The sequence below is a fragment of the Epargyreus clarus genome, unplaced genomic scaffold (genome assembly GCF_041222505.1).
Source record: "Epargyreus clarus isolate Ecla_fem2 unplaced genomic scaffold, WU_Ecla_fem_2.2 ptg000005l, whole genome shotgun sequence".
Classification (NCBI taxonomy): Eukaryota; Metazoa; Arthropoda; class Insecta; order Lepidoptera; family Hesperiidae; genus Epargyreus; species Epargyreus clarus.
In genome coordinates, this window is record NW_027332213.1 from 10,011,881 (window position 1) to 10,035,000 (window position 23,120).

At 34.4% G+C, this 23,120-nt stretch overlaps 1 protein-coding gene across 4 annotated transcripts in view; it reads left to right on the plus strand.

The window, feature by feature from the left end:
- The first annotated feature begins 18,877 nt into the window (after nt 1-18,877).
- Nucleotides 18,878-23,120, plus strand: part of abd-A (abdominal A) — a 52,982-nt gene continuing 48,739 nt past the window's right edge. For 2 of the 4 annotated variants that reach the window (XM_073073132.1, XM_073073134.1), the window contains exon 1: nt 18,878-19,901. In XM_073073132.1, coding sequence (XP_072929233.1) covers nt 19,304-19,901 — 598 coding nt within the window. In that variant the 5' untranslated portion in view covers nt 18,878-19,303. The remainder of the gene's footprint in view (nt 19,902-23,120) is intronic. The other 2 variants (XM_073073133.1, XM_073073131.1) reach the window with 2 other exon arrangements.

The window sequence follows — 23,120 nt, forward strand, 5'->3', positions numbered from 1 at the left end:
AGCCAGCAATTAACCGCTAGACCGTCAATAACGAATTAGTCAAACTGGGCATCAACAATGCAGGTATTGACACTAGTATTGTATTGTCCTGCCACGCAACCCTTTCCTCAATACAAGACTGGTCTCCACGGTAAAGAGAGACGAACAACGAGTGACATAAAAGACAATTTTAATATGTATAATATTGGTGACCTATCGAAAAAATGTTGACTGACTTTGCATACGATAACTTGATAAACAATATTTAGTACATGAATTAAATAGATTAATGGGCAATACAAAAAAAGTTCATTTGTGATATAAATACTGGCATGCTGTTCGCGTTAGAGGGAATAAGAAAAAAAATCAATTTAATTTCACCTTCTTCTAGCACTTTAATTTCATCTTCTTCTACTACAAAAGTTACGTTAAATTTAGAAATTAACTACAATTTCTAAATTTAACGTTTGTATGTATCCTCTGTGTAATATTTTTAAGATCCGCGACTTTCTAAGTCAAAGGTGAAATTTGTTCCAATTACTTTGTTCCAATGTGAATTACTATTCCTTTACAGTTTAAAGTTAGTCACAATAGTTGAAATGGAAAAGGGTTTCGCCGCTATATCGCTTATCGTTTATCCGCCTTATGTTAGACACTTAAAATGTCTAGAAAGCAGTTAAACGTAAACAATCAGTCACATTTCTTCGCTTTGTTTGAGAAACGGTGATTTTATAAGATGGCTACGGTACCTGGGCTGAGTAACGATTGTATTCGTGCGAACCTTTGAATCTATAGGACTTTATTACCGTTACAGGTAATTAACGGTTATGGAAGATAAAACAAACCGTTGCGCAAGGGTTGCTTTTGAAATTAGTAATTAAGATTACAAATGATGTGATTTTCGTAAAAGTTGTTGCAATCCTTTCTACCTGTCTGTTATATGTACGGTAATACTTAAATTGGTAGTTCATATTTTATTATAGACGGAACATAGATAGGTACATGCTACCGTATTTGAGTAATTGTACCATAAAGAGTGATTATATCAGTAAAAATACCAGTAGGTACTTTGGTATTTTTAAAGTTCCACGTGGTACAACCGTCGCCATACTTGACCCTGTCCAAGAGATATCAGTTTTAATTTCAGTATCAGCTTGAATTTCTATTTTATATTTGGCTAAGTCTATGTCCATGATACTCACGATATAGAAAATCCTATTCCGGACCCAAGTATGAGTGTAAGATCGTTATTTATTTATTATTTACCAACATAAAGTTTTATACAAAATGTTCTAGCTAATACGTTTATTTGAACATAACGACATCTATGTACCAGAACGTGAACTAGTTTCCATTTAGAAAAATACAGTAGCCCCATCTGTGAAGGGTTGGGCGTATTAGAGCGCCACCCCTGTTCACATCGTCTGCATTGTGCAACGTAGGGGTGCGAAATATGTACTAGTTTTATTAAGACCCTCTTACACTACATTGCTATGCTATCATTTGCGATGTTTTAGATTCGCTCATACTACAAAACATAGTCTTGCATTGTTAAGATATTTCGGGGATTACTTTCAGTTTTCGTTCGGAAAACAAAAGCTGTTTTTGCTATTTTATATTTTTAAATGTATGTCGTCAAATATAATTAACTGATTCCTATTATGTAGCTATGTAAATATCTAATAAATTTTGTCACATTGTACCACAGAATAACAATGAAAAAACGAAATTTTAAGACGATATAATTTAGAAACTTAATTTACTAGTAATTAAAAAATAATATATCGACATGGGTAGGTACTTCCATTTGTTTTAAAATAAACTGCTAAAGTTCGTATCAAATTTGGCTCTAACATATTGCTATTTTCAATAATTGCAACAACTAGAGCTAAAGATTTCTTAAACACAGTCTTCTCATTAAAGTTCACCACCCATTGTTACTATCGCTCAAGCAACTGGTTTTACATTAGCGATTATGAACTGGTTAACGCGACCGTTGAAACTGTTATCATATCGCTCATATTCAATAGCAAATTCATCTTTTCGGACAGACAATCAATTAACTGTTGACAGATTTTTAGAATAAAATGTGGCTTAAGTAACTTTTAACTAGCTAAAGCGAGAAGATCGTAGAGACAACTAATAGTAGCCAATGGACGGTCAGCCTAAAAGTCTTACCGAGGGCGGTTAGATCTTCGATAGATTTGTTCAATTTAACATTATCTTTTCAAGGCCTCTATGAAAAGCATCAGAGTCCCATAATCAATTATATTATATTGAAGGTGGTAGAATCCTTTATGTTATGACTCTGGTGGACCCATCGCCATACCTATTTCTGTCTAATAACACAAGTGTTAGGAGCTATTGTGTTCTAGCTTGTAGGGTGTGGTAACCAAGACATACTTTTCCGAGGCGTTGCAGCTTAGTCCTCAGGGGTAGCGGCGCATCTGCGGCTGACCTCAAGAAGAATGCTAGTCGGCTACTCCTATATTATATAATAAATATTACGTATATTTCGTAAGATAAAAACTTTTGATTAAAAAGCAGATACACATAGAAATCCCATGGTAGGGTTCCCTACTATAAACGCTAGATTATCTACGTGAAAACATTTCCTTATAAACTCATAACCGTATCTTACGTAAGAATCATAAACAAAAAGATATTAAGTCTTCCTTGAACGCACAAAGCTGGATATATACGGCGCGAAATGAGGAGAATGGAATCACAATATTTTACTTTAATGTCAAATATATTCGTTTAGGTCGGCACTTTAAGAAACGAGCTTCTTGAAGTCTGTTTCCTTTTCAAGATATTGAGACAATACATTCGTATAGCTTTGTGTTTTCTTTATGTCGACGAAAGTATTTTTGTGAAGAAAATTTTCTTTGATTTCAAGTAGGGTTTCAAATTAAAATTGTTTGTAGTCAATTTGGCTGAATTCTATATTCATTTAATCTTTTATGAAATTATAAACGCTTTCAAAGTAATGGCTTTGAGATATTTTTTTTATTATATAGGAGTAGCAGACGAGCATGCAGTCCATCTCATGGTAAGTGGTTACTGTCTGATATTCCTACGCCTCGGAAAAGTATGTGTCCCTTACTAGAATAATAATATAAATTTTAAGTTATATGCTCTGATATGATATGCCTACTTGTTATTTACCTTGACATTAAGCTATAAAGTCTATGATTTGAAGCATAATTTATTCGCAGTAAGGAAGAGAGTCTCTCTATGTTGTTTTAGAAATTTAATATTATTGATAGATGGCATATATATTTAAGATACCATATTTACAACTATGTATTAGTAATGAATTTATGACGCCATATAACACTTTACTGAATGTAATCTCTTAGCCTCCAGATATTTACTATGTAGGAATTGACTTTATATTTTAAACATCTCGTGGTGTATATAAATTGCAACGTTTATGGGACCGCCACTAGCGCAGGTGCCGCTCCGGTAAAGGAAAGTTTCTTCACGTCTAAATATATTCAGGTTACATTTAAAATGGAGAAGATACAACCGCTTATCAGCTTTAGGTCTGAATATTTGAGTAAATAAGCGTAAAGGTAAAGGTGTTGGAAATTGAAAAGCTATTGAAATCAAAGTGGTATCTATAAGACATTTAGTTACTCGGTTACAGGCATTTACATAGTTCTATTATATTTTCTTATCTTCTTTTATCGTTTTTAGTGTTTGGTAGTAGTGATAGTGAATTAAAACTCCGCCTCATAATCGAGGTGGCCTAAGGGAGAATCTCAGGCCATCGCCGATGTTTTTAAATACGTGCATAGGTATTAGAAATTTTATTATCTCTTTATTTAACGGTGAAGTCCAACATTTATGCCAGTTAAAAAGGTACTCAAAGGCGTGTGAAATCTATCAATACGCACTTGGTCTGCGCAGTGGACTATGGACTTAATTCATCTCACCTAAAATAAGAGTTTGTTGCCCAACAGTGGAACAACAATGAGCCGATAAAGACAATCCAAAACTAAATAGCTTTTTGCACAAGGGGACGGGCTGATATTCGTCTTTTTGTCTCTACCTATATACTACTACTATACTACTAGGTACTAAAAACAAAGAGAATCCTAGTATGAGTGCAGAAAATGTCAAAGTATCAAGGTAACAGAATTAAATAGATACCTACAACATTCTTGTTTGCAGGGCGTACTTTGAAAACACGAACAAAAATGATTGTATTCTTGCAAAGATTCTACAAGGATGTCTGAACTGTTTAACCAAGTAACTCAGTCCTAACGATTGAGTGATCTTGAACCGATTGTTAGCGTGAATTGAAGAATATTATATGTCTCATGAGTACCTACGTCCTCCTTTATTAATTTATTGCAACGTCGCCATCTTGACACACTTATACTGCACACCAAGATACGCAAGCAGCAACCCACATTATTTTCAATTATTTGTATATTTCCGGCACCTAAGTTCTTTCCTTTTTATGCTGGGACCTTGCCTTTGAATTTTAAATTAGGATTCAGATCGAGTTCAAAATCATATCTTAGGTTTTACGTAGATGGATACTTGTTCAATACGCATGGAGATAGGCTTTTAGTCTGTTTATAGACTATCGCTTGAGCAACTGGTAGATTTAGCGATTAAATAGTCGTTAAGACGATTGTATTAAGTTGCTGGTTGTCTATTTGGTTACGTGTGCATATGTAGTAACAGTACCCTTAGTATGAGATTTTACTTTTTACAAAAAATCAGTTCTACAGTCAGTATACAGTTCACTGGGGGCGCTGATTGAAAATGTATGGGCAAATACGCAATCAAATACAAACACGGTCATTTTTGTAAAAACGTAAAAACTCATACTAAGGGTACAGACGCGTAAACAATTGCCTACTGGCAGATTTTGCTAATAAAATTAAACTAGTGCCACTGGTCGATCTTCTAAATAACAACGGACGCCAGCGACAACGGATTAAAGACTGCTCAGTAGCGACAATATGGTCGCCTACGCAACCAGTAGTAAATGGGCGGTTAGCCTCACTGTTAGCTTTCATAAATATTGTAATTAAGAAAGTTCTATAGTTGGATAAAACAAGATTGTATGAAAATATTAGGTATAATATATCACCATTTTGCAACATATTTTATTTTAATAAACATTATAAAATAAATAAATTAATAAACTTAATATTATAAGTACCGTTAACACATGAAGGCTATATAATAACACGGAAATTTAATCAGTATTTGTTAATTAATTCCATGTTATTACTCTGTCACACAGTTTAATAGTTTTACGAGCGAGCACCCAAGAAACAATGCCGTTTAATTAGCATGCAACAAATGCAAATACTATTTGCAGTAAAACTAATATTGTAGTTAAATTTTATCGATTCAATCTAAACGGATAAAATTAACGAAGAACAAACAAGTCATTACCTCATTTTCCAGGTAACGAAATGATTTAAATATTACTTTATTGGTATAAGAATTGAAAATTACACGATCATTAACTATGACTTCTCTGTATAGTGACCCGTTTTTAGTCACAATAAGCGCGGAAAATATACCTAAACTCATAGAAGAGGAGTCCAGGTGCAGGTCTAAGGACTCAATGATAAATAAAGCAAAAAATATCGGAATAAATAACTTAATCCATCCCAAGAAATTATTTTACATTCAACTCATATACAATGATTGTACCTATATTACTAAAAGAAATATTTTATAGCATGCTCTCTGACCATTCCCTTAAGCTTCCAGTTGCTCTAGAATGCTAAAATTTGCATAACCTTAACGAACGGAAATTTCAGGAAAATGGAAGATTTTTCCTTAATAATTTTACCATGTCTTGAATATTTATAATACACATATCTAAGGATCTAAGGATCTAAGGATCTAAGGATCTGTGTAATTCTATATTACCTATATATTCTGAGAAAATTATACTGATAGCGTCATGCTCTACCATCACGAAAGTCGCACAAAAATACAATTTTATCTCTAAATAGCTTAGTATACAAGCTATACTATATACCTCACTATTCCCTACCGTTTGAATGTCCCTTTGTACACCAATAAATAACCCCGATATCTTCTGTACCATCGTAACTTTCTTACTAAATGGCTGTTCGTACATAGATTAAAACCTTTTTTTGTTACAAAAACAATTGGATTTCATGTCTTTTCTCAATAAATTTTTCTTAATTGAGTCACAGCCGACTCCGAATCGCTTCGCTACCGAAACGGGCAACGAAATTCAGAACTCAACGAACCGAAATTGCGTGACTGAAATAACTACTGCCTATGTACTACATATATACATATCTCCAAACACGTGTTTGTGAGGAAACGAGCTATCCGCGCCGAATGACAATAGGGTTTCCCTTTCGAGCAGAAAAATTTACGTGATAAAAATTCTAAATCGTTGCGTGTGAAAAAATTGTATACGGTCCAAAAATAAAGTGGCTGCGGTAGGTGCGATTACGGAGTCTTATAGCGGTTTTGTGTGGGGTTGTAAATCAGTCAAGAACGTGAGAATGGAGTCATTATTTGGACAACGAGCGATACGCGAGCCTGAACGTTTGCACGACACCTAGGCGCGCGCCGCGGTGTACGGGGGCGCAATGCGTTACGAAGTCATAAGAATATTATCACTTTCCACAAACAGATGTTAACGGGAATTGTTGATATTTTTTTCGGAAACAAATTTGCGGTGAATATTAGCTATATATGCAACTAGTTTTTTTTTATAATATAGGAGTAGCAGACGAGCTCGCAGTCCACCTGATGGTAAGTGGCTACTGCCGCCCATGGACATCTGTAATCAACCCCAGATAGGATTACATATTCCTACCTGAGGTCGGCCACAGGTGCGCTGCTACCTGTCTCCCTTATCACACCCTTCAAAACGGAACACAGCAGCCTAACACTGTTGTTATTAGGTAGAAATACGAGTAGGTGTGGCGGTGGTTGCCGCCGAAGTCGAACCACAAAGGGTTCTACCACCTTCAAAATTTAATATTGTTAAGTTATAGTTAACTTAATATTATTATGTCTTTGTATTGTTTCTACGTGGATATATTTTTTTTTAACTGACTTCAAAGGAAAGAAATTCTCAATTCGTCTGTATTTTTTTCGAATATAATTTAGTACATGTGATTCTTTTAATATACTTAACTAATCCCTACTAGCTAAATAAACATAATAGTTCTGCAGATAAGATTTTAGAGACAGATACAATTGAAATTTTAAACCAAATCAATATGTGGGATTTCTAAAATAAACAAACACGACGCTTATTTTTAAACAACTTTTATTTTTAAACACGTATTCTTAATACACAGGCGAAAAAAAACTATATTAACTAATTAACAAACTTAGAAAGCTTAGAAAAGCTTCTGTCAACCGAAAAAATGGAGAATAAGAGGCCCTTGGGGCGAAAACCAATGCTGTATGATCAGATCACCAATTTCAACACCTTACACGAAGTTCTACACGTGGCTGAAAACAAAGGCAGATGGCAATAATAGTAAATCGAGAGAAAGGTGATAAATAGAACGAAGAAAAATGAAGGAAACAAAGTAATCCCTATACATGTTTCTAAATATCAATCGACGTCGTCGCTATTAATGTCCCACTGCTGGGTGGTCATAGTGAGAGGATCGTAGCCCGTGAGCTAAAGTAGTAGTCCACTAGAACTCTGAGGGCCTACCACCATCTTTTAAAAATCATAATAGTTCAGGAAAGTTTTATTTCCTCTTAAAACAGTAATAGTAACAGTAAATATTCCGTCATACACAGTTGAACAAACTTAAACCGTTATTAATTTTTCGCTTATCCATTGTATAAAACCAACTGAAATTGTCATATTTTGTTTAAAAAGTAAAATTTCCTGCAAACAAATAAAAGTATGATTAAAATAATATTGTGTTAAGAGATGGTAGTCACCCCCCAGGTGTGCAAGTTTCATCACGTTTTCGTTCGCCGTTATAGCAAGTGATAAACAATTTCTAATATGCCCATAACATTTATAAATCAGAGCTGAGTGCGTGAGCTTTAACCTCGGACCTTTTATTGGGTTTGAATATCATCTCCAAAATCTGAAAATTTTGTATTACTCTAAACAATACCACGCAGCCTATAAGCACTTATGTATGTGAGATACTTTGATACTATTACAGTTTTCCCTAATTCCCACCCAACCTAAATGAAGGTTCTTTGTTCCAACCGGTCTAACGATCCTTGTGTCTCTTCCGCTTGAGGTCACATCCTCTTGGCCTGTTTTAGGGTCAGCGAAATATTCGTAAACGACCTCGAAAATTATTTGCAACTTTTTTATATCAATTTATTTACAAAAGTATTTTGTTGTAGGGAAATATAATTAGAAAAAAAAGAAAAATGTTATTTTTTTCTTTATATGTTTTTTTTATTCAATATATACCAAATCGTATACTTCTCAAATAATTTTAAAATAATTCCACCTAATATAAGTATTATAAAAATTACTTTGGGCCCCTTACAAAATAAAGTTCTATGAACTATGAAGAATAAGATTAAAAATAACTTTAAAATATCATATTTATAGATGAAAAAATATAATTTTTGGCAGACTGATGTGATGAAGTTTTGCGAACGAAGTGTAGACAAAGACGAAACTGAATTTTCTATGCATCCCGAGTGAGGGCGCAACTGCAGTCTTATGCACCACCCGAGCTCGCGAGATAGTGCAAACACCCTCCGCAAGATGGCGTTCTTACCAATGCCCAATGTTCTAAAACTTCCCAACGTTTTTCAGAGACTGCAAAATTCGTGCAAAAAGCAAAATTCTAAAAGATAAAAGTCACTCAATTTTAATAACTTGACTTTTCTATTTTTTACATTCAAAATGATGAGCCTATCACGGTTGTGTCAAAGGGGTGTTTTTGCAAAGGTTAGTAGACTACTTAGTTCAGTTGCGGATACAGAGATGGCTCTACTATTGCAAATTCTGCAGTACCAAGGGCTACGTACGAGTTCATTGCGTACATGTTAGCTAGGAATATTCTACCTAGAGTCTGATATTTGCCACGTATAAGTAGCAACTATGTACTCGTACTTATCTAATAATTATTTAAATACTCGTATCATATATTTCTTCTAAAATTCATTTTTATTTGGTTCGGTTAAATGCAATTTAAATTACTTATTTCGCTATTTTTCATTATTTTAGTATGTGCGTATTTACTATACACTACCATCTTTAGCGAATCATCAAACACAAATACTTAATGTATATTAATAGACACATGTCATAAAAAAAAATCTTGTAGTGATCTGTTTATGAATACAAAATTTATTTAAAAATAAAATCGTCTAAGGGGCTCCCCGTACATGTTATCGCAAAATCGGCTTGAGTCGGGTTGACATCGTTTGTGTCTATAACTTGACTGTGTAAATGACGTCATTGATAATTTGATGTGACTGGTGCTGTGTACACTAACATATCGTTGACACCAAGTCTTTTATAGTATTCTTACACACAGGTATATTAAAAACATAGTACCAGAGGCACTATATTTTTTATACATACACAGGGGTCGCTCTTTTGAATGTGGTATCTGTGATGTACGTAAGGTATTAAAATACCTACATTTTATGTTATCATCACACCTGCCTATAATACTACGTCTCTATTGGGACTGGCACCCAGAAGATCGAGGTCTTTATATTCAAAAGACGAATTCAATGTGTTTAAGTTTAGTCTCAGATCAGTCGAGATACAACCTTTTATGAGATTCGTACGAAGTTGTTATTGATTATTTATCCAATTTGCCCCAACCGATTTCACTTCGATAGATATGGGGATACCCTAACATATGTACCATAAACATTTCTCGGTACAACATTAAGCCATATCGTTATCTCAATTACAAATATGATTTTTTTACAAAATGTAAGAAAAATATGGTGTTATTTTTAAATCCAAAAGGTACTTACCACCCACGATGCTCTTTGAAATAATTATGTCCATGCGTTCGACCGATAAAATGTTAATGTGCTTGGATTGTAATTTTGAAAAACAGTTCATTAGCGGAGAATTTAAAAGTTTTTACATGTCACTATGTACTTTATAATAGGCATTCAACTTTTATCAGAATAATCCCTTAATTATCTATACGACGTATAGTATACAAGTTAACTGCATACTTTCGAGAATTTTACACCTTATCCGAGAATTTCATTAGAATCAATGACTTTTTTGGGTTTAACTTTTTATACGAGTAAGGGAGGAAACAAGTATCAAATTTACATGGTGATTAGTAATCGCTACTGACCACGAATATGATAACTATGTCCAAGTGACTACTCACATCCGTGCAACTAAGTTCCAGGTTCGATTCGCCGCTAGGTAATTATGGATTAATCTAGATGTCTATTCTGGTTCTTTGCGGCGAATTTTATCGTATCGCAAGCGTTATTTATTCCATATGCTTTGTAACCCCTTTAAACCTGAACGGTACAAGTACAAACGATGTTATTATAAGAAGTAATTAAGATGGTAATGTCGTAATTTAAAATTTAAATGACACGTATTTACTAAGCGAGACTTGATAGACGGATAAATTTAACTTTTTCTTCCATAAAGTCACAATTTTTTTTGAAGTATCGTTGAAATATGTGGTCACTACCATCTTTGGGTGACTTTTGGATGGCTACCTTTAATAAAAAATATGCATTTTTTAAATATTTTTTTAGAATAAAAACGGTAAGTGGTTCCTATTCAATTCACATTACATTAGTATATCACTCATAACGAAATTGTCGACAAAAAAGCAAATTGGTATAAAATTTCAACAAAACGCGAAATACCCAAAACGTTACAAAAAGGCAACGAAGAACAAAATCGGACGATTTGATCTATCGATTGAACGAGGGCTCTATCTAAAGGAAACATCGTGGAACGGCGTGTTTCGCTAAATAAAAAATGCCTACCTTGATTATCACGTTTTCCGCCATACCACCCTTTTGTGAGCGGATGACAAGACATTGTTATGACTCGACTATACAAAACTATATTTTGTACGTACAAAAGCGACAGAGAAAAATGACGAACATACATTCTCGACGTATATAGCGTCTAAATGTCCCGTAAAAGTATTGAGAGCGAAAAGTCGCTAAATTTGAGGCGTTCTCGGAGGCTTTTGAGGAAAGCCCGAAGCTGGTGTTATAGGCAATGAGACGGCCGGGTGGGAAGGCTCTATCGGCACTTTACACGCTCTACCGCAGCTAACCTCCGCCCAAATGTAATAACACGCCGCCTGCTCTCTGTTTCAATTTGGGAACAAATTGAAATTGTTTTTATTTGAATAATATTACTGCTACAGTCACTACGTAGATTGAGAAATGATAGTTATAGCGGTATTGTCGTGGAATATTTTTCTCTAATGGCTACTTCTCGTGTTATACTATGAGTGAATTACAGTTTTAGTTCTTTCATGATTTTTCGTGTAGAGAGAGCGCGTTGTGTTTTTTGTTCGCTCTTTTTACATAATGGTAACATCATAGCTAAAAAAATACAACTCTCCCGGTGAAGAATGGCCACTGCAGCCCAAGCACATCAAATTCAAATAGGACATGTGTTATTCCTGAAGAAGATCACAAATGCATACCTACCCTGGACGACTAAGTTGGAATGCCTCATGTGGACCCACCCACATGAACAGAATGGCAACCGAAAAAATAACATATAAGCATCATTTGGTTATGTGAAGTGGTTATTACCACCCATATATCTATATCAGAATCAAGATAAAACAAGAGTACCTAATGTCCTGTCTAAAGTCAATGACATATAGCTCGGTGTATTGGTACTATTGGTGGCCATCCTGAGGACTAAGATGTAATGTTTTTATACCACAATTAAAGGCAGAAATAGGCTTTCATCGTTTGTTCTGCAACTCTAGATCGAAGGTAATTTTTTATAACATTGAAGTAGTCAACGAACACGCATTCTATCTGGTGGTAAGTAGTCACTGCTACCCATTAACATGTAGCCAAATCCATATAAACCAGGGGTTTAACAACTCCTGAAGTTCAAGATGTTCGCCTCCTATGTAAGTCAAGCAAGGCATTTCTCCTACATTTACGAGTATGTGAACAGGTAACAAGATTCTTGTTGCTCACAGGCTGTTTTACCTATTTATAATTGTTATGTATCCAAGGGATCCATCTATCCGCAATTTGGGTGCGGTTGGCGGGAAGCGGCTGCATCCTTTATCACGAGGGGCGAGGGGGGCCGCGGGAAAAATTGCACATAAATATTGAAGCTGCCACTTACACGTGCGCCCGCTGCCTAACATTAGCGTTGTGTGGATAAGATTAGGGAATTTAATATTGTTTTCTATTTTTTTTTGTTGCGCGTGATATGTTGAGTCTTATGAATATGGACTATTCATGGAGGAGACACGTACTAGCTATAGTGCCTAGTTTTTGAAAGCAAATACGAGTAGCTATTCATTAAAAATATATTAACTTTTTTTTTGACGAGGGCAAAACTTTCAAATGATATCCGATGTCGTGGGAGTGACACCGGAGTAGGTATGTGACATTTTTGCCCACTACAGTAGTGTATAAAAGTAAAGAATGTAAAAATAGATCAACTACGTGTTAGCTCTCAAATATGAATAACAATAAGACACATGGTTAAAAAAAACTTCATAAGATTGTATGAGCAAACGGGCTTGCAGTCCGTCTGGTGGTAAATGAACACTGGTGCCATATTCTATAGATATATTCTATAGATCATTTCAAATTTAAATTCCAACCTCTACTATCACAGAAATATGATAGAAGGTCGTGTGAAATGAGTTCAATTGGTCGGTAGTTGCAAATGATTGAACATTCCCAGTTGTCGTCCTATAAAATGTAGCAGGTGGTAAAACTAGACCACGTTGTATTTGTAAACCTGAATACGATTAAGATTATTATCTATGCCTAGAAAAACATCTTGAATAAAACTTCATGCTCGAGAGATCTCTTTGTGTTCATGTTATATTATTTGTTATAATTAGTTACATTATATTATAATTAGCTAAACCTATTAGTTCCAAATGTACACTAAATCTTAATAATGAATAATATGGCAACCAGCATATTATTTTCGGATATCGGTTGTAGGTAAATTATTAGGTATTAATAATAAATAACTATTTATAGGACGCGTGCTCGGCAGTGGGGCATAAAAGTAGTTGCGGCCAAGTTAGGAAAAAAAAATTTCGACTTGGTGGGGCTCTGCCGTGCCCCCAGATGTCTAAAACATAGGTTGACATTAAAATTATCATATTCGTCTCATCTCAATACATCAATTTCCTTAATATTTTTTACATGTAAGTTTTTTTTATAATGAAGTAATGAATCATCAGATTTTTTTGTAAAATTTAATTTATTTCCACTAACAATTTACCCAATGAACTAATGTTAAAAATGTTATGCACGCTGTGTTTGTCTGTAATTTGTTGTGCACTTTGTGTTGCACTATGTGTTGAGTATTTTTTTATATTACTTTTAGTGTAAAATTGATGGCTAACTTATAAAATAAATAAATAAACTGATAAGTTAAGCTGGCAACACATGTTTGCAATAGGTAAATAGACAAATCTGTCGGCAATATATTGACATACATAAATAAGCAACACAGGTTAGCAATATATTTTAACAACATAACAACATTCTATTCATCTATTAAACACCTTACTTTATTCCGACAGGTTGATCCACATAACACCCGTCGCGCTAGTGCGGTGCGGGCCCTCTTTCTTTTTCTTGTAGCAAATTTCGCAACAATCTCACTTATTATGCCACACAAATTTCCGCGCCCCCGCCCGCCTCTAGACGTGAAATTAAAATTTCCTACGACCCCCCTTCTTGTACACGACTTGAATTGCTTAATAAATATTGGTACGTATTATGTAGTTGTATCTATTACTAGAAAAGCTCTAGTAGGACTTCTATTTGATGATATTTTTACTTTCTATTTACGTACGTAATGCCTTCCAAAATGTATTTTATCTAAAATCTTCATAGACCAGAATGTGATTTTTAAATTATGATTGAATTTACTATACAAATGAATACTCATAAAGTGTTAAAGACATTCACAATTAAATGTAGTTTTCTTCCATCATAGCAATAATTATGTAAATTTTTTCGTAAATTAACATAATAAAACAATTATACATTGATAAATCTGATATTATTATAATTATTTCGAATAAGATTGTTATCGCATACTAGCGATCTAATATTTATATCAGTAACCCACTGTTAAGTTTATATGGTGCGAATGATGTTAATGTTATTAATATTTTTGCCAAAATGACTGTTAAATAATTTACCTACTGCTGCGGCCGACATAAGTAAGAAATTGTAATAATTAAAGCGAGCCGTTAAGGAAACAAAGCTTGATCGCAAGGTGTTTGGCCTCCGTTTGAATCTGCACTTGACTGACATGATGCTAGGTTTTTGTAAATTTTCTTTCCACATTCATAGCCTTATACTAATTTTCCAATTAATATGGTTGTCATGCAAACAAAAATGGGTAGTCAAAGAAACACCAAGACTCAGACTGAAATATAAATTTATCTTGGCTTATTTTACCTGGTCAGAGTTGAATTGAAAACATGTCTGACATGGTGGAAGATCCATATAGAGTCTAATTGCACTTTTACATTGTACATCCTCATCTCATATTTTTTCACCAGGCCTAACTTGACAAATATTTGTTACTTATTAGATATTTTATTCAAAGAATAATTCTTGACCTGTATATAATGATAAAGTTATGTTGCCAGCAATGATAGAATAGTATGTATCTATGAATTTCAAGTTAGAGATTCGTTGTTAGGTGCTTTTCGGAAAGTACTAATTATAAATTAATTACATATTACGTATTTATCAGTGAAGAAGAACATGTCGATCAAACCAAAGAGCAAAGCTTAAGAGTTCTGCATAACGGAAGGTTTTTGAACTCTACCAATCAACACTAACTAGCCTGGTAGATTATGAGTTTCTCTTAGTGGAATTAGACCCTTACCCAGAAGTAGGATAATAATTAGTTAATATGGATGCATTTTTGTTAGCGTTTTAAGTATTTTTAAAACTTACATACACAATCTGTATTTATCGAAAAATCCGATAGTTTCTAATATATACATGTTTTTTTTTGTTTCAGGTTTTGATGCAACTTGAGGGGTAAGTTACAATTACTTAGATAATTTAACTAAATATATTGCAAAATAAATCCATCGGCTAAAATTTTAACAAAAAATACTAACATACCTGTATTGTATATATTTAAAAAATATTAATGTTATTGCTTTAGATATGCCATTACGTAAAGGACTGGGTAATCATAATGAAAATGTCTAAACACTTTCTGAAATTCCTTGTTTTTCTTATTTCCCAACACCTATTTTTATCTTTATCTACAATCTCTAATTCGATATAGTTACCTATAAATCTACTAAGAGTTTTAAATAAGGCTGCCCACAAACGTTCAGAATCACACAAGAAATAAATTTAAAATGGTCCAGTTTATTGGTCGCAAATAGAATTTAAACTTGTATCACCAATTGCACAATTAGTGTAATCGTCAGTCACTTTTACGGCTTGATGGCCGTTTCGGAGTGACAAAATAAGTTTACATCGAATTTTAAAGCGTTGGATCTATAAACTGCTCGTTAAATCTCACAGGCGATAGTTGTAAATTTCCTCAGGAGTCGAGAACTTTTACGATGGACACTTGCCCCGCCCACTTGCGACTTTGTGGCCTCACGATGGCCTCTATACATCGATCCTCCATAAAACGGGGCGTGATGGCCTGTCGGCGTTTCTTTACCTCGAAGCGAATTTTACCTGACTATTTGAAGTTAATTATTTATTGGTACATTGAACATAACTCCTAACTACTTGGCCTATTCGTACGCGAAGCTTTAAAGATTTTACGATCAACGTTTATATTCTGCCTGATATAGGATTCTGTGCCTTTCTCTTGCTTATGGGTACCTAGTAATAACAGCTTACTGAACATTATGGTATGTAAAATTGTTTTTACACATGTATGAAAATTTTACATTTTAGATAATAAAATATGTTGATGTGAAAGTAGAGTCATACGAGGCATTCCAACTTAGTTCTCAGGTAACCAAGCACTGACTGAGCGAAGATTTCAGTATTATTTTGATAGATTATAGCTGTCTATGAGTGGCAATTGCTTACCATTCTTACTTACTTACCATCAGATGGACCACATGCTTTTTAAATGTTTTAATTGCACAAAAAAAAAGTCTAATAAGAATTTTGTATCCATTTTTATGGAAGCATATTGATGAAAGACTACTTTCATTCTTAGAAAAGAAATATATTAGCCCAGTATAAAGCTGTTCACTCCTCATACAGTAGGTAGAGCACTGTAGAAAGTGAGATGCCATTCATGTTAACTGACCTCGGCAGATTATAAGGTCTGGTTCGTACGTGTGTTTTATAGAGATGACTAATTCTCATTCCAATTCCAATTCTGAGGAATTTCCGGACCTCTTTGAGAAAATGCCTTAACACTCATAAAAGCTCTACTTTAAACGTATGGTACAATAATAAAAAAATAACGTACTTAATTAGTCATTACCAATATAATAAGTGCACCGAAAACCAATAGAGTATAATTATAATAATTTAATAATTAAGTGTCTGCAATTTCGTATCTATAGTTAGTAACTACCCCAATAAGACAACAACCTCTTATCAAATATCAGTTGAGCAACTACATATGCATGCTAGGTTCAATAAAAAATAACTGTTACAAAAGAATGTCACCCAGATTGACCCACAGGTAATGTACGAGCATTTAGTAGGTACCCAATTACCCAAAAATAATATGATTTTTAATTCCTCTAAGCATTTAACTACCTATTCTAGTAAGAAATACGCACTTGCGTACGTAAGTACGCATATAGTCAATTGGACACATTTAAACTCTTAAAATAATTACCTAAACTAGCTAATAAGAATGTTACCTGACCGGATTCAAAACAAGTTAATGCAGAAGAATTTTCCAGCTTGAATTCGCCTATTACATATGTAGGCAGATATTAAGTTACTTAAGTATACTAAGTTAGATATAATATTATTTTTAAGTTGTATGAAGAATAAAAAAAAATTTTTTTCAAATAAAATGAAAATGTTTTATTCAAAATAGGTTCTTTACAGAGCACTTTTTGAATGTCAATACAGCTACCACTACCTCACAAGGTGTTTCGTTATGGAGAAGAAGCGGCGAAAGAAACATAAAACTCCATCTTTAAAAAAAATGTGATGGTAGCTTAATATTTAAAATTTGGTATTTTTTTAATACCATCAGCACCTATTATTTGCATTCAAATATGATGGTAGAGTCATTTTGTACATTCAACTATTACTCTTTAGAGGTCCATTTTTGGACTGATTCTGAACCCAATGTTGTTACCTTCCTCTTATTTTATTATGGTCACCAGCCTGTCTGTTCAAGTAAAAAATATGTTGTCAATAAAAAAAATATTATCTGATAGATAAAAAATGAATATTTGTTACCAATTACCTACTTGTTTTAAATGTTTTTTGGTCTTTCTTAATTTTTTTAATTTATTAAATGGAATATTGAATGGAATAAAAAATAGGTACCCATATTATATTTTTTTATCTACAATTTAATTTAATATGATATCGGTAGATTGATACCTTATTATATTTATATTTATAGGTTTAATACTCTACGAGATTTTTTCTAGCCTACATATTACCCTAAATATTATGAGCGAATATTTTATTAACGTATAATTGCTTCTGTGTACGAACTCTACCATTGTATCGTCATACTCTATATTTGCCTCACGTCTCGAGGCAAATTTATTTGAGCTGCCGTACAAAAACTGGTTTAAGCGCTTCTCTATAAGCATTCATATCAAATAAAATGAGGCGTCATTAACCTTTACTGTTAACAACTGTAAAACAATTAAGTATCAATAAAAATTGCCCCCATCGTTAAACGAATGACCTTAACTATCCATATCATGGTTCCTATACGTTTACGGCATAAACATCACAATAACAACATAAAACCTATACTTATGCAATGTTCCACTGCCACACCACCATACCACCGACCTGATAAAGCTGAAAAGGCAAGTTAAGCCTATAAAAACCATGCACTAAACACAAGCGACAATCAAAAGTGTTGTAAATAAATAAAATTCTCACGCAATAAACGGTTTTATTTAAATCGTCGTAAAGTTTGTTATTGCACACGTGCTCAGTGTGGTTACGACCTACGGGGATGAATGAAACGTGCGACAAGGAGGGGAATGTTTGTCGGAGCGGGACGCAGTATACCCGTCCGACCACGTGGCCGGTGTAACACAAATCTGTGCAAGTTACTATTTATTTTGGAAGTTAATTATTTTTGTTCTCATATTTGTATTGTAATGTTTATTGTACGTTGATCAAATGAAACTAATGCTTGTATAAAAATAAACATAATAGTTTTAAAAAATAAAAATAAAACGTTTTTATATTCCATGTATATTTTTATATTTAAGTAATGTGAAAAAATATTAAATTAAACTTATTATAATAAGTCAGACGGATATACAGTAAGGTACCTGTACTATGATTACATAACTTACTACATGTTTATAACAATTTATTGCTCGGTATGTATTAAGTGAGTAATTAATGTGTTGTGTTTAAATTTTAACGACGTACTTGTAAGTAGTGAGTACTTAAACTGTTAATTACTTTTAGATAAAAGTCATTATTTAAAAAAAATGTGAGAAATAAATGTATTGGCACTCTTTTGCTTGATGCCGTTCACTTTGACAGCTAGAAGTGCCGGAATGGTTTGTGATTGGTGGTGAATGTTCTGCACCGGATCACTATTGGCGTAGACGAGCCGGGCGCGGGGGAGCGGGGGGCCCGGCGCCATTACGAACAATGGCTGGCAGAATGGTCGTTAGCGAATAGCTTTTATCTCTTTCTAATATAAGCCACGCAGGTAGGAATTAATGAGACGGAGAGGGTTCCGGCGCGTCGCCCCTCTCAATGTCGCGTCTCGCTCGCACGCACGTGCTCCGTTTCGCCATCTCGCGCGCGGCGCGCGGCAGCGGTAACGCTCGCCACGACGGGGAATTCAGAGTCGTAGAGCCTCATACGCGGGTCATAAACGATCCGCGGCCATAGTAGAGGTGCACGCGCGAGAATCGATCCGAATCGCCGGCGATAAACGCATCTCCCGCGAGGCGATCGTCGCGCGCCGCGTCGCCGCCGAGCGATGAGTTCCAAGTTCATCATCGATAGCATGCTCCCGAAGTACCACCAGCAGTTCCACCACCAGAACCTATTCGCGGGTGCCGGGGCATCGCCCATCGAGGCGTCGCTGTCGTCCTCGCTGTCGTCGTCGCTGTCGACGTCGCTGTCGTCGTCGCTGTCGGGAGGGCTGGGGGCGGCGGCGCTAGGGGCCGGCTCGCCGGGCGCCGGGAGCCCGCAGCGCTCCTCGTCCTCGTCGTCGGCGTCGCCGGGGGCGCCCTCCAGGATGTACCCTTACGTGTCGCATCACCAGCAGTTCGGCGGGACGGTGCCGTTCCCGACCGGGGGCGGGCTGTCAGCGGACGACAAGAGTTGCCGCTACCCGGCCGCGGTGGGCGCGGACCCCATGGTGAACTACGCGCTGGGGCAGCACAACGGCGGGGCCGCGGTGTCGGCGGCGTCGGCCAGCATGGCGGCGGCCGCACAGTTCTACCACCAGGCGGCTGCCTCCGCAGCTTCAGCGGCATCTGCTGCCTCCGTGGACGCCATGGGAGCGGCCTGCTCGCAGCCCTCGGCCCAGCCTCTCCCCGACATACCCCGCTACCCCTGGATGTCTATCACTGGTAAATGTTTTAATCCTTCTTGCATGATTTGTTTATTTTCCCGCCCTGTGGTGGCTTCGTATCTGAAATAGGAAAGTTGTTTGTAGTTTGTTGTGTTTGTGGTAGTTTTAGATTCATAATTTATCTTTGAAGTCAAAAAATAATGAAGTAGGTTCGTAGATAGATTATCTTGATTTTCGTTTATTTTTGTCCTTCAAATTGGATTTTCTTATACACAAAATACCCATTGATTCCTCATTACCTATAATTATTTGTTGTATTGATTGTTTGCTACTCATTATTTTAATTTGCTTATGATTTTTAATTGCATTTTCTTGTACCTGTAGTAGCTAGTAGGTACCTACCTATTGGTTTAGAAAGGTAGGTAGGTCTATAAACCTAATTCTAATAAATAATTAGGTACTTAATAGGTACTACCTTAGGTAATTAGCTCTATATACATAAATATGTGATACCTATATGCATGTATACTTATATTCTCATCAATAAGTAATGATGTCACTCAATTATACACATAAAAATCAAATTTAATTGCTGTATAAATAAATATACGCACAGGTATGTTTAGGTAATCTCACCTACCTATAGGGTGTTAAATAACAATATATATAATTAAAATCGATTAACATCGAATAATAATAAATATTACCAATAAGTTTACCGATTTAACGAGTAACGAATATATTATTGTTAAACATTAAGTATTTTAAATACTATCGACCTATTAAAATCCTATTGGAATTAGGTAGAGACTCTTAAATGCAAACATTTGACTTTCTCTACAATAATTAAGAATTCATTTTGATTTATTATTGCACAATTTATATTAAATATAAAAATAATTATCACAACAGTAACAATATAAGCGTAATAAAATAAAACATATTTATTACTTTTATTGGCAATTGAACGTTTATTATGAATTGATATGAGGCATATAAATTTAGATTTCATATGTTCGAACTACATAACGACTTCTAGATTTCTTTGAAATGTTATTAATGTAATGAGGTTAAAGTATATAAGGATTTAAATCGTAATAATCATTAATATCATTAATAGGTCAATGACAATATTGTTTATTATAAACAATAAGCAACTATTTATTTTAATTTGATTAAAATTGCATTGATACAATGTAGAGTTAGGTGCCAAGAAATATCAGCGACGGAACACTTAAGTATCTACCTATGTGTATATTTGCCGACGGCACATAATACCTACAGTTAACGTTAAATTATTTAACTCGACTTTAATTAACTTTACATAAGTACATAGGTAGGTATATAAAATAATCCAAGTATATAAGAAGAAAATTTTCACAATTCGGTTAAATTGAGTAGAGCCAGAGATAATAAAAAGTACCTGAGCTATATTTAGGTATGGTACCTCTACACCTACGCTATAATGTAGGGTACTTACATAAGTAGGTATTTACACTAATCTATAAAATATTACAATACCTAATATGTAACCTAATAATATATAAAAATGTACTTTTTAAATATTTTATTATGTACCTATGATAAAAAAAAATTTAAGTAGGTAAGTTAATATAGTTATTAACTCACCTACTTTAAAAAATAATACCTATCTAAACTTAAAAGTTAAAATCATAATATATAATCGCTATTACCTAATCCTATGTAGCTTATAAAAAAAACAGAAATCTTTTTTTCATTTTTTCGTATTTCATGAATATCAATTATATACCTATATAGGTAATTACTTAATAGTCCGAATTTATTCACTTAAAAAAAAATCATGAAAACAATTAAACAAACGCTTTTTATTATATAATCAACTCTACATAAAGATATTACAAGTAATTACCTCGGTTTTGAATTTTTTACACTGATCTGGTACAAAAATATATTCCTACTACTTATTACATTTTACTAAAATTTGATTAAACATAATATAGTACGTATAGGTAATATAACTTAGTAATAAATTATCAAGCTATGAAAAATAATATTTTAATATGTTGCTTTTAAAAATCAAAATACGCATAGTTGTTCTATTTTCTTATATTGTGTCTCTTTTATTTTGACAAGCGCAATTGGTAAAATAATTATTTTTATATAGAAGATATCGAGGTATGTGTAGGTTATAAATAATTATGGGAATTAAAAAAGATTTACTATAACTCAGTATATAAAATTAATTAAAAAAAATACATTCTCATGCTTAATTAATATCTGCATCCTTAGGACGTATTTTGTATAGGAAGAGCCACTTTTCTGTACAGCATAATAACCGACAGAGGTTTCTAATCCACCATTAAATTTGGGAAGTATTAAAGTACGCAATTGCAGCTAAAATGAACTAAGTTTTTAAATATCTCCATCTTCATCATCTTCAGCCCACGTTAGTCCACTGAGCCCGGTAGCTTTCCTCATCCAGCTAGTTTAAATATCTTACATTATCTATAACTACTGAAAACGTTATACTTTAATGTTACCGTATAAAAAAGCAGTAAACAGCTGTGACACAGCCTTGGGCACACATACGTCACAACATCAAAACACCAAACAGACCTAACCTAGGACATTACTAGACCTGTCCACAACGTATACAACACTAGTAGGTAGCCACGTGAGGTCCACTTAGTACACAAAAACGGCTCTCTATTACACCACTAAACTGCCTGTACGTTTTGAATACAATGGCGCGATTATTTTTTATTCGCAGTTTTATTTGCGCCTACTCTACACTCAGCTAGTCGTGATGTTAGCCATTGCCCCATTATCTATAAATCGGTCATTACAATACGTGAAATTACGAACTGATAACCGATAACGGCTTATTGCTTTTCGACTATTGGATGGTGGTCTTTTATGTAGTTAATGGTGTCGTATGAATGTGAACAATGTTCGTAGAATTGAGGACTTCATTTTAGACCAATATTTTCAAGATAGTCTTTGGTTTGATATTATTTTTTGTCTTTTAACAGCGGTATATAGTTGTCATTTTCTGTTTTTAAGGCTTTTATATACTAATACTAGCTGACCCGGCAAACAAAACGAAAAATGTTAAGGGTGAACACCCTTATCACTTAGGGGTAATAGTAGCCGATTCTCAGACCTACTGAAGATACATACAAAATTTGGTGAAAATCGGTAAAGCCGTTTCGGAGGAGTACGGTAACTAACATTGTGACACGAGAATTTTATATTTAGAATGGGTCTTTTAACTTAGTCTTCAGAAGCGGCGGCA